Genomic DNA, 15,323 nt, shown 5'->3' on the forward strand with positions numbered 1-15,323 from the left:
ACACACGATTTCCCTTGCACCGAAGGCCAGGATCCGCCCTCAGGCTGCCCCGAGGCCCTGGCCGCAGACCCTTTACAGCGGCAGGTGCCGGGATCCCTGGATCCTCAGACCATCTCCTGGATCTCTGTGGAGTCAAGCTCCCGCGTCCCACATCCCGTCCTCGGCCCGGACTCCAGGCTCCCCGGTCCCCCGCCCCGCGCACTCTCACAATGTCCGTCCGGCCCCGAGTAGCCGCCGGGCTCCGGGTGCGGCTGCAGCCCGGGCGGCGGTGGCTGCGCGGTCCCCTCCAGCTCGGAGCCCCCCTCGGTCTCGACCTCCTCGTTGTTGTGCCCAGGTAACCCCGGTTCGTCGTCAGCCTCGAGCTCCCGTTCGTCTTCGGGCTCCTCGGCCTCTAGCGCCGCCAGCAACCGCTCAGCAAGCTCGGCCTTCAGGCCGCGAGTGTCCAGGCCGCGGCGCTGCAGCTCCTCGCGAAGTTCGTTCACCTTCAGGCGACGCACATCCATGGCCCGGGCCCCCGGGGCGGCCCCCGAGCCCGGCCCGGCCTCCCAGGGCTCTGTCCCCCCTAAACCTTGCCTGTCAGGAGGCGAAGGGGGAGAAGGGGGGGGCCACTCCAATGGCGGCGGCGCTCAAAATGGCCGCCGCCGCCTCCTCCCCCTTGCCCGTACAGTACGACGTAAAACGAGTCTCAATTGGTCAGCGCATGGGGCAACGGGCGCGGGCCCGAGAACCAAGCCAATCACAGTGTGGCTTTCAAAGAACGGTAGTAAGAGGGCTCAGGAGCTGCCTAAGAGGAAGCGTTAGCCTACGTTGAAGTCGCGGCCAAAGCGGAGGGCGGGAAAAGGCAAGAGGCGGAGCAAGCACTGATTGGGTAGCGTCCGCGCGCCAGCTGCGGTACAGTCAAATGAAGGAAAGGGAGCAACGACTTGGAGCAATTAGCAATGAGCTCTCAGAATGGCCGTCCAGTCTCTCTCCGAGCCGTCCTTCCCTCAGACTCTGTAAAACACATTCTAACTGGTCTTCATCTCACGCCCCTCGCGGAGGCCAAGCGGGTAAAATCACTACAACCAATCAAATGCGGCGGAAAGAGGTCGGCCAACCCTCGTCTTTCCTGTTGCCTTTCTGAAACCGGAAGTAGATTAATTCACCGAAGGCCCGCCCCTTGCCGTTAGGGCGGTTTCAAAACAACTTATTCGCCAATCGCAGTTACTGTTATATTTCACCCATAGCTATAGCTTGATCGCTTTAGGAAAAGCTAAATAGATTGGCCATTCTTGAGGCTTGCCTCGCAAAGTTCTCTGTACAGCAAGTCATAAAACGGAATAAAAATTAAGTGGATATGTTACACATCGTTTGTAGAAACCCGGTTGCCTTTATGAGAAACAATAACAACAAAAATTGGTTCTGGAGAGCGCTGAAGGGTTGAAAACAGGGGCTAGGCTAACAGCAAGAGAAAAGTTGTGCGGTAAATCGCATCCCTCCTTTTGATAGCACATCCTCCTAGGGCACGTTCTCTATGGTTGCTAGACAAGCCACTCTGCACACGACCATAGAGCCTTCCCGCTCTGGATACAAGCTGCAGGAAGTTCGAGGCTTTCCATCTCGAATCCTCTAAACCGTTCGCTCAGTCTTGCTGTGTCAACACTGACCAATTCGCACACTAGCATCCGTAATTACGACAGGTGTTGTTAATCCATACGCCTATCGCCCCTTGCTCAGAAGACAAAAACTTAGTGAAATAACACCGAGACGCACAATGCAAATGTGCATTGACACCCAAGCCATAGCCTTAACGCCCAATAAAAGCCACAAACACTCTCTACTTAGATATAGTTAAGCATCCCACAATAAACGAATAGGCGTGACAGGCCAAAAGTATCAATTCAGGATAAGACTTCAAACGGCAGTGTAGGTGTGGCACAAGCATGCAGCGTCGCGCGACAAAGCTCCGCTAGGACAGTTCACGCTACAAGCTTACACCACAGCAACCTAGACACGCGGCACCCACTCAGCAGCGGGACAGACACTCACGTGGACCCGAGGTTCCAGTCCAGACACCCCGCCCCTCGCCCACGTTGGACTTCCTCTCTCCTCCCAGCTGCCCACAATGATTTATTAAAAAAAGAAGAAGAGGAAAAAAAAAAAAAAAAAAAACTTTGTGGCCCGGATTGAACTGTACCCGGGTCTCAGGAGCCACCACCGGGGGGCGACCGGGCGCCGCATAGGGTTCTTAATATCCGTAGTAGAGCCTAGGAAAAAGTGAAGACTCAATCTTTTGTGCATCTGCGGATCGAGGTGTTCTGGCCCACTTTTCCTCGACAATCTGAACATTTGCTTGTCTGAGAATCATTTGCTTGTTGTTCTAGTCTAGGCATGTCCGGGCATGTTTGTTTGTTTGTTTTTCTTTATTGAGCAGTCTCATGTAGCCCAGGTTGGCCTGGATCTCTCTATGTAATCAGGAACAACCTTAAAATTTTGATTTTCTGCTTATACTTCTCAAGCGCTGGGATTATGGGTACCACATTTGATCCTGTTCTGTGTCTCAGCTACTAAAGGTTCTCCCTATTGTTAGAGAGTACCTGCCTGTGGATGTTTGCAGATTTACAAGTGTGGGTTTATGTGTTTCTATTGCTACGTGTGAATAATTAAGCCTTTGTATTTGTGGCTCAGTTTGCCTAGTATGTACAGTAATTCACATGTTTGTTACCTTGGAGTGTTTGTGTAAGACCCTATGGGAATCTCTCTCTCTCTCTCTCTCTCTCTCTCTCTCTCTCTCTCTCTCTCTCTCTCTCTCTCTCTCATATTCCCTCAGGGCTTTCTGAGAGTCTGACTTTCCTTGGTTGTATGTATTTGTCTATTTGCATGGCACATGTCTACCATCAATAATGACATTTCCCAGTGACCCTCAAACCCTTCTTATTCTTTTTATCGAGGTTAGGGTCCCTCTACGTAAGCCACGATGGCCTGCAAGGTGCCGCTCAGGTGTTGGGATTACAGGTAGACACAGGAGCCTTTGTTTTCACAGTGGGGAAACCAAATCTCCCTGGGGGGGGGGCGTATCACAATTAAATGGAGACAAGAGACAGAATAGTGATTGACAAAAGTTTTATGTGATCTGAGCCTCTCTGGAGGCACCAGAGTCCACACTTCAGAACAGGAACAAGGGACTGGCTCAAGGGGCAACGTGGCCCAAAAGGAAGGGAGATGACCCATCCCTTAGAGGAAAGGAGGCATTCCCAATGCATTGCACAGGCTTAAGGTGGGGCACACCCCACACGAGGAGAGGAGGAAGCATAAGTGCCTAAGGAGGGAAAAGGGCTTAGTGGCAAATGCTACAAGCTCCCATCCTTGGAATCGTACCTAATACTGTAGATCTGTGGACCTTTAGAATTTGAGACACTCAGAACATTGGATTCTTAAGTTAGAGTGCTTAGAGATTTAAGATTTTTAGACATATGTATTCTTGGATATTTAATTATGTGCTAGAAAGGCAGAAAGCAGCATAGACCTAGAGGTGCCCATCATTAGAAATGGTTAGAACTTTGGTATTTGGTTAGTCATAATTAACTGTGAGCCTCTTATGACTCAGATGCTGAGGACCCATCTTCTTGGACCCAAAGCATCTTACTGTGCCTAAGATGAAGATCAGGCCAACATTAGAGTTTTAGAGTTTAATAATCTGGAATCTTGGGAACATATGATATGGAAGCTTAAGAATCTAGAACTTTGGACCAAATTTTAGATTATCATCACATCACAGCTTAGAAACTCCATCTGGGGACTCTTAAAGCTTTTGAATTTCAGAGTCTACAATCACATTTCCTTAGGAGGCAGAATTTTATATAAAATAATCTATAATCATAAGGCCTCAGAAACTGTGGTTGACCATCACTAAAATCTTAGAAATTAAAAAAAAATAAAGGTTTGAAATTTTATGATCTGGAATATTCCAACATGAGCCTTAAACTGTTAAATTGGAGAACAGTATGCCTTAAAACCTTCATGCCTAGAATCTTTAGAACTTAAAAATCTACAGTCTTCCACTGATAGAACCCCGGGCTCCAGAAAGATAAAGTCTAGAATCATTGAGCCTTAGATCCTGGAATCTCAGAGCCATGCAACCTAAAACCATGGGGGCACTACCAAGATTATAGAACCAGAAAATCCAGAGCCACAGAATCTCAGAGTCTTCGAACAGCAGGCCTTGTCTATGGCAATAGCACTTCAGACCTAGACACAGGCATCTCGGTTCCTCAAAGACTCACCATCTTTGAGAACTCTGAAGTCTAAACTCAAACCTTAAAATCTACAATGCTGGGCTGGAAGATCTGAGATGACGCTCTGAGACTGCAGTCCAGCCCTTCTTGTTATGAATAGGGTGTTCAGGGCATAGAAAGCAGGACACATCTTTCTGGACTGAATTTGACAAGGGAGGGAAGGGTCATTCTGCAGCTGGGGAGAAGGCCTGGAGTGGCAGAGTGGGGGCGAGCTTTCCCCCAGTGGCAGTGCCTAGCTTGGGTCCTGAGAGGGTGTCCCAGGTGCAAGATTGTCTCAGGCTCCGTCCTCCTGCCCTGGAGGTGCTGGGCAGCCTCTGTCAGCAGACAGAGTGGGTCCTGGGGCTGTAGAAGGACAGAGGACATAGCGTCCAGCCGAATGGACGTCAGCTTCAGTGAGACAGCTACAGGAATCCTTAGGATCGGGTTGAGTTGGGGGGTCAGCTCCTCCAGCAGCACCACGGGGTTCAAGGTGACTTCCGCCCTCATCCATGTTGACGTAGAGGATTTCATCAGGCTCCTGAGCAGGGGGTAGAGCCTTCAATGTGTTCTCCAAGTCTTCCCGGAGCTCTGCAAAACTTGGCCGGTCTCGAGGGTTCAGCTCCCAGCACCGGGACATCAGGGCATAGCTAATGAGAGAAAGCAAAGGGGGCAGACTGAGCAGGGGCCCAGAGGTTAAGGGGAGGATTTAGGACATTCTGGTGAGAATGAGAACCTGGGAACTTAAGAGAGCCTCCGCAACTTAGGGATGTCTACAGGGATTTGAGAATTCCGGAGTTTTGGGGGTGGGTCAGGAGACTCAGTAACTAAGAAGGATGTTAGGAAACCTCTCTGGGTCTCGAGTGGTTTGTGATGAGAGTTTGTCAGTGTGGCTACACAGAACAGACTCTTGTACCAAGGCCTGGCCTTGCTGCCATTTATCAGGCACATCATGGGGGAGGGGGGCGAGGAGCCGGGAACGCCTATGGAATGAACTAGAAGTTGTATGATTTTCATATGTCTTTACATTCTTTGATACTCCACCATTCAGAAGCTGAGACCAAGGCCCCTCCCCCCTGAGTGTAGGGATTTGCTTCTGGCTTAGCAGAAGAGATGACACACATGTGACTTCTAAGAGTAGGTCATTAGAGGCAGTGCAGTCACCCCTTACACGCTTGTGAGGAAGCTCAAGTCACCCTATGAAGAGGTCCTATTAGTTAGTTTGTCTCTTTGTATAGCCCTGGCTATCCTGGAACTCGCTCTGTAGATGAGCTTGTCCTTGAACTCAGAGGTCCGCCTGCCTCTGCCTCCTGAGTGCTGAGAATCAAGGTGTGTGCCATCATCTCCAAAATGAGCTTGCCATCTTGAAATCAGTCTTCCAGCCTCGGTCTTCATATGCAGCCGCAGCTGCTACCTTGATAACCTTGTCACAGGCCTGCAGGAGAACCACCCTACTAAGTTACTGTCAGGCTGATCTTCAGACACCACGAGACAAATGTTGGGCTTAAATTATTAGATTTTGGAGTGTGGCGGCTCATACAGGAGCAAATAAACGCCCTCCCTGAAGACTTCGATGTTTCATCGGCAAAAATGGGGATAATGACAGCGCCTTCCTACTTCCTGTGGCTGTGGTAGGGATCAAATGAGTCAATACAAGCAAAGTACTTGTACCCCTGCCTTCCAGTAAGTTCTGCAAAAGACTAGCTATTAATCCCATCCTCTTCGGCTCTAGGACTGCCCAAAGGAAGCATGGGGAAGCTGAATCCCCAACTGACCCAAGCAACATCCTCTTCTTAACCTCAAAGTGCGGGCTAAATATCACGCCTTTCTCTGCATGCTGTGAGGCTGCAAAGGTTGTAAGTGTATTCTGATGATCCCTGCTAGCGGCTCAGAGATCTGAGAGTCTGGAGAAGGTTCACAATGCAGAGCAGAGGGCTCCGCAAAGCACCCTGGGTGTTGAGGCACATGGAAGGTGAGGGGCCATGGGAGGTAGGGCTCCCAAGGGCCAGGGCTACCCAGGAAGGTTGTATGCAATTGCTCCTTGCTTAGGAATACCTGGCTGAGGTGGGAAGGGGTTGACCCAGTTTGCCTTCCACACCACCGACAGAGCCGAAAAAGGTACCATTAGCGAACTCCCACCCCGCTGGCATGCTCAGAGCACTAGTGAGGGGCAGATGGGCTTCTTGATATTCTGAGGGGTTCCATGCACACTTAGCTAGTATTGGAGGTGCTGTTAGGCTCTCTGTGTGTAACCGAGGGCTGGATTAAGTTCTAAGGTGGGGCTAAGAAGAGTCCTAAAGGTCCTCACAGGCCATCCAGACAGTCCAGAGGCTGTTTCAGGCGATTTCCTTGACGTAGGTAGTCGTAAATCTCACTGTTCTCCACCCCAGGATAGGGAGTTTGGCCTCGGGTGGCGATCTCCCACATTGTCACACCGAAGGACCACTGTCAGAGTAGAGGAAAAGGGGTGAGAGGGTCTCTCCTACACAAAGACATTTCCAACACTGAGTTAGGGCAAGCACTGAGCACTTATGTAGACATTTGTTGACAGCTGCATCTATGGGTGTATCATAGTATACACAGAAAGATTTTGGCACAGGCACACACACACACGCACACATGCACACGCACACGCACATGCACACACACACACATGCATACACGCACACACGTGCACAGTGACTGACTTTGGAGGATGCAGAGATATGCACACCTGTGTGCAGATTTGCATGACATCACATGTCACCCTTCATGCCTACATTGTTGCACATGTCCTATGGCACACTTGGCCACCACTGCTTCCTGACCTAAAGTACACTGCCACCATGCAGCAGTGAACCTATTTATGTCCTAGCTCTCTACACACATTACTCATACATTCTCCAAACATGTCCTGGTCTCACAGACACCTTTGCAAGAACACACACAGGTCCCTGCGAGTCCTGTAGCTTCTCAGGACTTGTCCCCTCCCCCCTCCCCCATGGTGGCACGATTACCCACACACACCACGTCACTCTTGCTGGTGTAGACTCGATCTGCCAGACTCTCGATAGCAATCCACTTGACTGGCATCTTGGCAATGCGCCCTTGGCGGTAGTAATCCCCATTGTAGATCTTCTTGGAGAGCCCGAAGTCTGCCACGCACACGGACATGTTCTCATTCAGCCTGCTCAGATTGGGGAAAGCAGTAATGTCAGGACGTGGCTCATCTATACAAGGAAGCCTGCTGGGTCTGAGGTGCGCCTCCACCTCCTGTCTGACCCCACCACAGTCCTGCTGAGGGTGGGGATCTGACTCCTAAACCCTTACTCCAGTCCCAGAGGGAAATGCTTTAAGAGTTTGGACAAAAGAGCTTCTAGCTTTTTCCACTTTGGTTTTTTATCGGTCTTGAGATCCGTTCGAAACTCATGAGTCCCTGTTCTGTTTTCTTGGATTTAAAAAACTGTTTATTATATTAATGGTATGTATAAGCATGCCTGCCTATGGATGTGTGCATGCGAGTGCTAGTACCCATGGAGGTCCCAAGTGAAGGATCTCCTTGGGGCCGTAGTAACAGGAGGCCATTGTGAACCGATGCTGTCGGTTCTGGGACATGAACTGGGAAACAAACAAACAGCCAGGAATGATGGCGTGTACCTGTAATAGCAGCACTTGGGAGGCAGAGAAAGGAGGGTTGGAGTTCAAGGTCATATTTCACTATACAGTAAGTTCAATGCCAGCCTGGGCTATATGACATCCTGTCTCAAGAAAGCAAACTTTGGAGGCTGCCAAGATGGCGCAGTAGCTAAGAGCACTTGTTCTTACAGAGGATCTGGGTTCAATTCCCAGCACTCATGTAGCAGCTCACAACTGTCTTTAATGCCGGTGCCTTCTTTTGGCCTCCTTGGCATTGCTCACACATAATGCATACATGTAGTCAAAACACCTATACAGTAAAAATAAATAAATCCTTTAAAACAAATCAAGCCAAACCCAGACAAAACAAACAAAAGAGAAAAAAACCCAACAAAGAAAGCAAACAAAAGCTTGCACAATGTGTGTGTAGACCAGGACAGGCACAGATAAGAACTACACAAGCACATTCATTTAGACAGCACCTATATCTTTTTAAAAGTCCAAGAAAGGCCGGGCACGTTAGTACACACCTTACCTTAGCACTCAGGAAGCAGAGGCAGGAGGATCTCTGTGAGTGCAAGGCCAGCCTGGTCTACATTGTAAGTTTCAGGACAGCCCAGGCTACCTCCAAATAAACAAACAACAATAAAAACCCCAGTGAAGGGCTTCTCCAGGAAGCCATCCCACACATCTCCTTGCTGGCCTTCTCTTATGATTTGCATATGAAGAGTCACCCCACAAAGGGTGACAGTCCCCTGAAGGCTTAATCCCCAGTGGGTGATGTCCAATGAGATGCTATGCCTCAAGGAGTTCACAGCTGAGTGGTTATTACTAAGAGACAGGGTCCAGCCGGAGGAAGTGGGGCACTGGAAAGGCTCCTCTGGTGGGTGTATGTCTCTCTCTGCTTTCTAGCTCCCATGAGGTAAGCAGTGATACCTGGCTACGCTCCATTGACCATGATTCCACACTTTCCCAGGACCCACAATGATGGAGCCAGGTGACCATGGCCTGGAGTCTCTCAAACCCCAAGCCCAAGAAAATCTTTCTTCTTCTTCCGGTATTTTATCCCACAAAAAAGTGACTGTCACACCTTCTAGCCTTGTCTGGAGGTCCAACCCTCCCTGAAGGCTCCAGTTTCCCCTTCATCCTGGGGAGGGGACGAGGGGCGGGGTAAGCGCCTTGAAGAAGGAGGGGCTTCCAGAGGGCTTGCCACTTACATGCAGTTCCTGGCAGCTAGGTCCCGGTGTATGAATCTCTTGGTACTGAGGTACTCCATGCCACTGGCAATGTCGGCCATAAACTTCACTAGCATCTGAGTGGGCAGGAACTGGAGGGCCAAAGCCAGGAGAAGGAGTGGTCAGAGTCAAAAGAGGGGTCTCCTTCCCTCCCTGTATGTGTCTGGATCTACTCTGGTTTTCTATGGCTTTGAGAACATCAACCCTTTTCTATAGGTAGCTACAGGGTCCTAGAAAACCGACTCCTCTCTGACTTGGGCTGTTGTTCTAGCTTTAGACACCTACCTGAGCCAGGGACCCCCTTTCTGGGTTTGAGTCCCTGGTCCATACTAAACCTCTGTTAGGAACTTGTCTCCCGCTTGCATCTCCTTAGTCAGCGTCTCCTTCAAGGTCGCTGTTTCAGTCAGGCCTTCCCTCCACCCAAATTAACTCCAAGGCCGCCTTATCGTTCCTCCTTCCTTCTGCGTTTCCTTCATAGCACGAATGCTCTCACTCATTTCTGCTAACTTATTTATTGCCCCGTCCACCCCTGCAGTACAGGACCCACGAGGGCAAGCCCGAGGTCCGCTGCAGCCTTCCTTCTCTGTGTCTGCGTAGCTGGTTAAGTGTTCAGTGAATACTCATGGACTGGAAGAGGAAATGCCCCTCACCACTGGCTGGTCCCCGAGCCGCGAGTACAGGAGGAAACTGTGGAGGTCTCCATGTTTCATGAAAGGCAAGATGACCACCGGTTCTGGGAAACCCTCTCGGTCAGAACCCTGGAAACAGACGCCTGAGCCCCCCACCCCCAGGAAAATCAGTCATTCTGGCTAGATAGAAGAGGGGGACCCGACTCCACCCCCATACAGACTCAGCCTCCCCCTTTCCCACCCCCTCAAACCTAATCTCCACATTGTTTGGGAGGTGGATGGTAAGGACAGACTTCAGAGGGTCATTTCCCAGGGATGTTTTCCCGGAGCCCTCCTGGGGACCCTCAGCTATTTCTGGGAACAGGTCAGAGGTCACATTCCAAGTTGAGGGAGCAAAAGAAGGGGAGCTTGCTGATCCTGAAGGAGAAGGGGGTAGGGAGCCAGGAAGCTCCGCTCTGCACGCTGGGCCTGGGAGCACATGCCCCTCCCTCACCAATGAGCCTCATGACGTTGGGGTGGTCAAATTCCTTCATGCAGACAGCTTCACTCAGGAAATCCTCCAGCTCTGATCTTGTGCAGATGGCAACTTAGGTGAGAAAGGGAGGTGAGTGACAAGGGTGGGAGTGGGAGGGAGGAAGGAGAGGATTTCTTTGTTCCTCCTCCTCCTCCAGCCCACCACCACCATCATCATAATCACTCAACCTCATCAAATGTTAACACTGGATCGTAAAATGGCATACCCACTGTTTTACTTACATGCCCAGTAGGTATAACATACATGGTGCTAACTGTTTGCTTATTTGTGCAGAGCCCAAGGGTTTGCAAATGCAATGCAGTCCCCTCACTAGGAGATTCTAGGCAGGGGCTCTACCACTGAGCCACTCCCAACTCCCTCACTGGGAGGTTCTAATGGAGCGTTCTATCACTGAACCACTTGTGTTTTTGGAACAAGGTCTCGGTCTGTAGACCAGGCTGCCTTGGAATTCATGATGCTTCTGTTTGGACCTCTCAAATGTTGAGGTTATAGTCTTATGTCACCTTATTAGCCAAATTTAAAGAAGAGGATGTGGGCATGGTGATGTATACTTGGTCAAGTCAGCAGAGGAAGGAAGATTTTGAGTTGGAAGCCAGTCTTAGACATGTCATGAGATGTTATCTTAAAATTAAAAAAAAATTGTAGTAGTAGAAACTAGCTCAGGGGGAGGGCATTTGTCTGAAGTGTGTAAGGCTCTAGCGTCTCCAAGGCCAACCTTCAACACCCCACCCCCAGTCCCGCACGCACGCACGCACGCACACCAGCTTAATCAAGTACACAGAGGATGCTTAGCCCATGCCCATGCATCAGTGCCTCTACAGCTCAAGCCCTAAAAGTCTAAATTTACAAAACATCATTCCTCTCGGCCTCCAGCCCTAGCCTGACCCCTCTAGGCTTTTCTTCCTGACTTCTTCCCCTTGATTCCTTGTGCTGTTTGACTACTGACTGGCCTTTACCCTCTCTGATGAGATTGTCGCATGCCTTAACAGTAGGTATCATATGCCCCCGCTGGCATTTACTGCTTTGTTTCATAATAGCCCTAAGAAATAGCAACATCACGAATGATTTTTCCAAGGAAGAAAGGAAGGCTTGGAGAGATTAACGTCAGAGCTGATAAATGGAGTGGCCGGCCGGGCCTCGTTCTGTCCTGCCCTCCTCAAAAAGTCATTTCCAAGATCCCTTTCCTTCTAAAGTCTGTCAGTGGCAGACACTGGTGGGAGGCTGAAAGGTGAAAGAGAGGCCAGGATACCTCACTGTCTTTCCCCTTCCACTGTCTTGGAGGTGTCACATGCCCCTCAGGTTTCTAGCTCCCCCTGGGAAGCCCTGGATTCTGTGTTCTCAACTCCTTGCTGGCTATGGGCTACAGCTTCCTCCCTTTGCCCTTCAGCCTAGAGGTGGAAGTGACTTCCTGTTGTTGCTAATCTGTTTGTTTTGATGCCTCTGTTATAATTATGCTATCCCAAACTCCATTCAACGTGATAGCAGCGTCCCTGAATTCAATTCCTTCTATTCAAGTGTCTGGCACTGGCTCCATTTTCTTGTTGGGAACACTGGTACTTTCCGGAGCTTAGGGACCGGGGCTGCTGCATGTATACTCGCTCATGTCCACAGACTCACTTTTCATGGTCTTCACAGCGACCTTGAGGATGGAGTCATCCTGGTTGAGCTGGCCCTCCATCACAGCACCAAATTCTCCTGTGGCAGGAAGAAGAAAGACATTGATCTCAGAGGGACCTATGGGGATAGTATTTCCTGCAGTTGGTTGAGAATCGGGGAAAGAGGAATCTTGGCATTTTAGTGGGTCATGTGCCAGCGTGTGTGCGTACACGCATGCATGTGTCTGGTGTGCGTGCGTGGCTCTGTGTGTGTGCATGTATATGTGCCTGTGTGTGTACATGTGTGCCTGTGACTGTGCATGTGCATGTGTGCATGCGTGTGTGTGTGTGTGTGTGTGTGTGTGTGTGTGTGTGTGTGTGCCTGTGCACATGCGCGTATGTGTGCTGGGAGGACTCACCTTCTCCCAGGGTCTTCCCCAAGGCCACCTTATGCCGATCTACCATGACGTCTCGTAGTTTCTCCTTCAGCTCTTCGCTGATGCCCAGACTGTTCACTGAAATGAGGGGGACCGAGCCGTGTGGCAGGGTTGGTGTTCAGGAAATGTGTACCAAGAAGGACACACCCACTGTTGATCGCTGAATTGTGTCCAGAGCACTCAACCCATCCCAGCTCCTGCGACCTCTCGATCTGCTCCACAGAAGCAACTACAAGGTTAAAACCTGGCCCCAATCTCGCTGTAGTGGGTACCCTAATTGGCCAGTGCCCTCTGTAGCAGTTGTTAAACATAGTTCTTCAGAGTCCGAAGTTTACCAGCACAAAGAAACGCTAAGTGTTTAAAAGAGAGGGAAAGCCTAATTAGCTAATCACCCAGACTTTGTAATTGCACACGGTGTACAAATATCTAATTATCCCCCTGTATTTCAGAAACTGTACCCCATAAATATTATAATTATGTGATTACAAAAGACGTAAGGTTGGACATGGTATCACATTCCTCTACTTCTCCCCTAGGGAGGAAAAACAGGCAGATTGCTGCAAGCTTGAGGCCAGTCTGGGGTACGTAAGGGGGCTAATCTCAAAAATATATCTTCAGCCCTCGGGGAGCAGAGGCAGGCATATCTTTGTGAGTTTCAGATAGGCCTGGTCTACATAATGAATTTGAAGGGGGGGGGGGTGCTACATACTGAGATCCTGTCTCACACAAAAGCTACCACCAAAACAAAAACCCATAATCTTCCTATATTATTAGGTACTGCAGAAGTCACTGCATTCAATTCAGTTTTTTAAAAAAGTCTTAATATGCAGCCTAACCTGGTCATATTCCCAGCCCCTCACTGGGGGATTCTAGGCAGGGCCTCCACCACTGAGCCACGCCCCAGCCCCTCACTTGAGGATTCTAGATAAGTGTTCTTTCACTGAGCATTGGGCTAAATCCCAGACCTCTTTTATTTTTTATTTGAGACAGTCTCACTAAGTTACACAAGCTGGCCTGAACCCGATCTACCCCAGGCAAGTCTTAAACTTTCAGTCTTCCTGCGTTAGTCCCCCTCCCCCCCATGATCTGCCACTCTGTTCAATTTAAGATAACAGTTTATTTTGTTTTTAAACATGAGTTTAGGGCTGGAGAGATGGCTCAGTGGTTAAGAGCACTGACTGCTCTTCCAGAGGTCCTGAGTTCAATTCCCAGTAACCACATGATGGCTCACAACCATCTGTAATAGGATCTGAAGCCCTCTTCTGGTGTGTCTGAAGACAGTTACAGTGTATTTATATATATTAAATAAATCTTAAAAAACATTTGTTTAGGGGTTGGGGATTTAGCTCAGCGGTAGAGCGCTTACCTAGCAAGCGCAAGGCCCTGGGTTCGGTCCCCAGCTCCGGAAAAAAAAAAAAAAAAGAAAGAAAGAAAAAAAAAAAACCATGTGTTTATATGTATATATGCATGTATGGTTTTTTTTGCCTGCATGTACAGTTGTGTACCATGTGCATGGAGGCCAGAAGATGACATCAGACACCCTGGCACAGGCTTTATTGATGGCTGTGAGTCACCGTGTGGGTACTGGGAATTGAACACAGGTCCTCCGGAAAAACAGCAAATGCTCTTAACTACTGAGCCATCTATCTCTCTAGCTCCTGACAAGAGCTTTTTAAAACACAGTAACACACAAGCATACATTCTTTCAACCACAGATTGTTGATGTCCTCGCAGATCAGGGAGCCTGAGGGACAGTCCCCTGAAAGTTTGTGAAGAATGGCGGTGCAAAGGAGCAAGCAGCATCCTGTTATCACTGTGAAAATCATTTTGACCTCATGGACGTCCAGCCTAACATTCAGGAACCTCTTGGGACCAGGCTCATGCTGCAAGAATTGTGGCTTTTTGTATTATTTCATCAAATCACTGTGGCCATCCAACTACATTTTCCTTCTCTTCTTAATAAATGTCTTTCCCAGCCCTTCCCAGCATCCCCTGAGACCCTTGCAGCCTGTGCTGTGTGCTAGATCTAGACTTAGCTCTGTCTTTTTGCTCTCTGGATTTCAGTTTCCCCAGCTGGAAAACTGAGGAGCTCTCATGGGTGGTGGCCTGTGAGGATGACTTCAGCTGGCACTGTCCGTGACTCTGTCGTCTTATGGGGCTATAGTTCTAAGACCCTATGATTTCCAAAACTGTGAGAGCTTAGAGCACTGAGCGTACTCTTTTTCAGACTAAGATCGAATCTAGAACTCTGCTGCTTGTTTCTAACGTTCTATAGTTTAGAGGCCATTTCTGAGTGTGGGCATCAGGAGTATTGACTTCAGGCTGTATGTAGTGGCACACTGAAGTAATACCAGAACGTGGCAATCTGAGGCAGGAGGATAGAGAGTACAAAGCTAGGCTGAACTACATAGTGAGGTAATGCCTTAAGAAACCAAAAGTTGAGTGTATGACTTGGTGGTACCCGGCTTGCTTAGCATATGTAAGGCCCTGTGTTGCAGCCCCAGGAAGGAAGGAGAGGGAGGGAGGGAGGGAGGGAGGGAGGGAGGGAGGGAGGGAGGGAAGGAGCGGCAGCTTCAGGCAGAGAGGCGGGAGAGAAAGCTTCAGAGCAAGAGGCTGCAGGCAATAGGATCACGACTTTAAGAGAGAACCTCGGTTACGTAGAAAGTTTAAGGGTAGCCTGAGATCCCATCTCAAAAAGGAAACGAAACCAAACTAAACCAGACAAAAATGAACTGAGAGGAAAACTGGCTGGGTTTAAATCTCACTTGTCCACCTTAGGAGCTGTGTGGCATTAAGCAAGTGGCTTAGTTGCTTTCTGCGACGGCTCCCTCGTCTCTGAAGGCAGGGTGATAACAGAGCTCATAGCTTTGGGTTGTGAGGGTCGAATGAGTCAGTCCGCGTGTCTAGAATGCCTAGAACAGCGCTCGTGCAGGGTGGGGACTGTCACACCAATGTCATTGTCGGTGTCACCATCATTGCCTGTCAATATCACCCATCATCTTCATTGTTGTCATCATTAACCATCAT

General features: G+C 49.5%; 2 protein-coding genes across 9 annotated transcripts in view; both read right to left on the reverse strand.

Moving 5' to 3' along the window:
• The window catches only part of Hnrnpul1 (heterogeneous nuclear ribonucleoprotein U-like 1), a 35,742-nt gene extending 33,597 nt beyond the window's left edge, over window positions 1-2,145 (reverse strand). For 2 of the 6 annotated variants that reach the window (XM_039081811.2, XM_008758957.4), the window contains exon 1: window positions 2,029-2,145. Coding sequence is in view for 2 of the 6 variants with exons in the window: in NM_001108477.1 (NP_001101947.1) it covers window positions 209-503 (295 nt within the window). In the remaining 4 variants the exon portion in view is untranslated. Of the gene's footprint in view, window positions 1-208; window positions 1,339-2,028 lie in introns of those variants that run through there. The other 4 variants (XM_039081808.2, XM_008758956.3, NM_001108477.1 and 1 more) reach the window with 3 other exon arrangements.
• A 940-nt stretch (window positions 2,146-3,085) lies between these two features.
• Axl (Axl receptor tyrosine kinase) overlaps window positions 3,086-15,323 on the reverse strand; it is a 31,260-nt gene continuing 19,022 nt past the window's right edge. For all 3 annotated transcript variants that reach the window (XM_039111490.2, NM_001013147.2, NM_031794.2), the window contains 8 exons: window positions 12,279-12,374; window positions 11,882-11,959; window positions 10,223-10,315; window positions 9,751-9,872; window positions 9,083-9,192; window positions 7,257-7,416; window positions 6,559-6,695; window positions 3,086-4,900 (listed from right to left, as the gene is read on the reverse strand). In XM_039111490.2, the coding sequence (XP_038967418.1) occupies window positions 4,549-4,900; window positions 6,559-6,695; window positions 7,257-7,416; window positions 9,083-9,192; window positions 9,751-9,872; window positions 10,223-10,315; window positions 11,882-11,959; window positions 12,279-12,374 (1,148 nt within the window). In that variant the 3' untranslated portion in view covers window positions 3,086-4,548. The remainder of the gene's footprint in view (window positions 4,901-6,558; window positions 6,696-7,256; window positions 7,417-9,082; window positions 9,193-9,750; window positions 9,873-10,222; window positions 10,316-11,881; window positions 11,960-12,278; window positions 12,375-15,323) is intronic.

Source organism: Rattus norvegicus, chromosome 1, assembly GCF_036323735.1.
Source record: "Rattus norvegicus strain BN/NHsdMcwi chromosome 1, GRCr8, whole genome shotgun sequence".
Taxonomy (NCBI): Eukaryota; Metazoa; Chordata; class Mammalia; order Rodentia; family Muridae; genus Rattus; species Rattus norvegicus.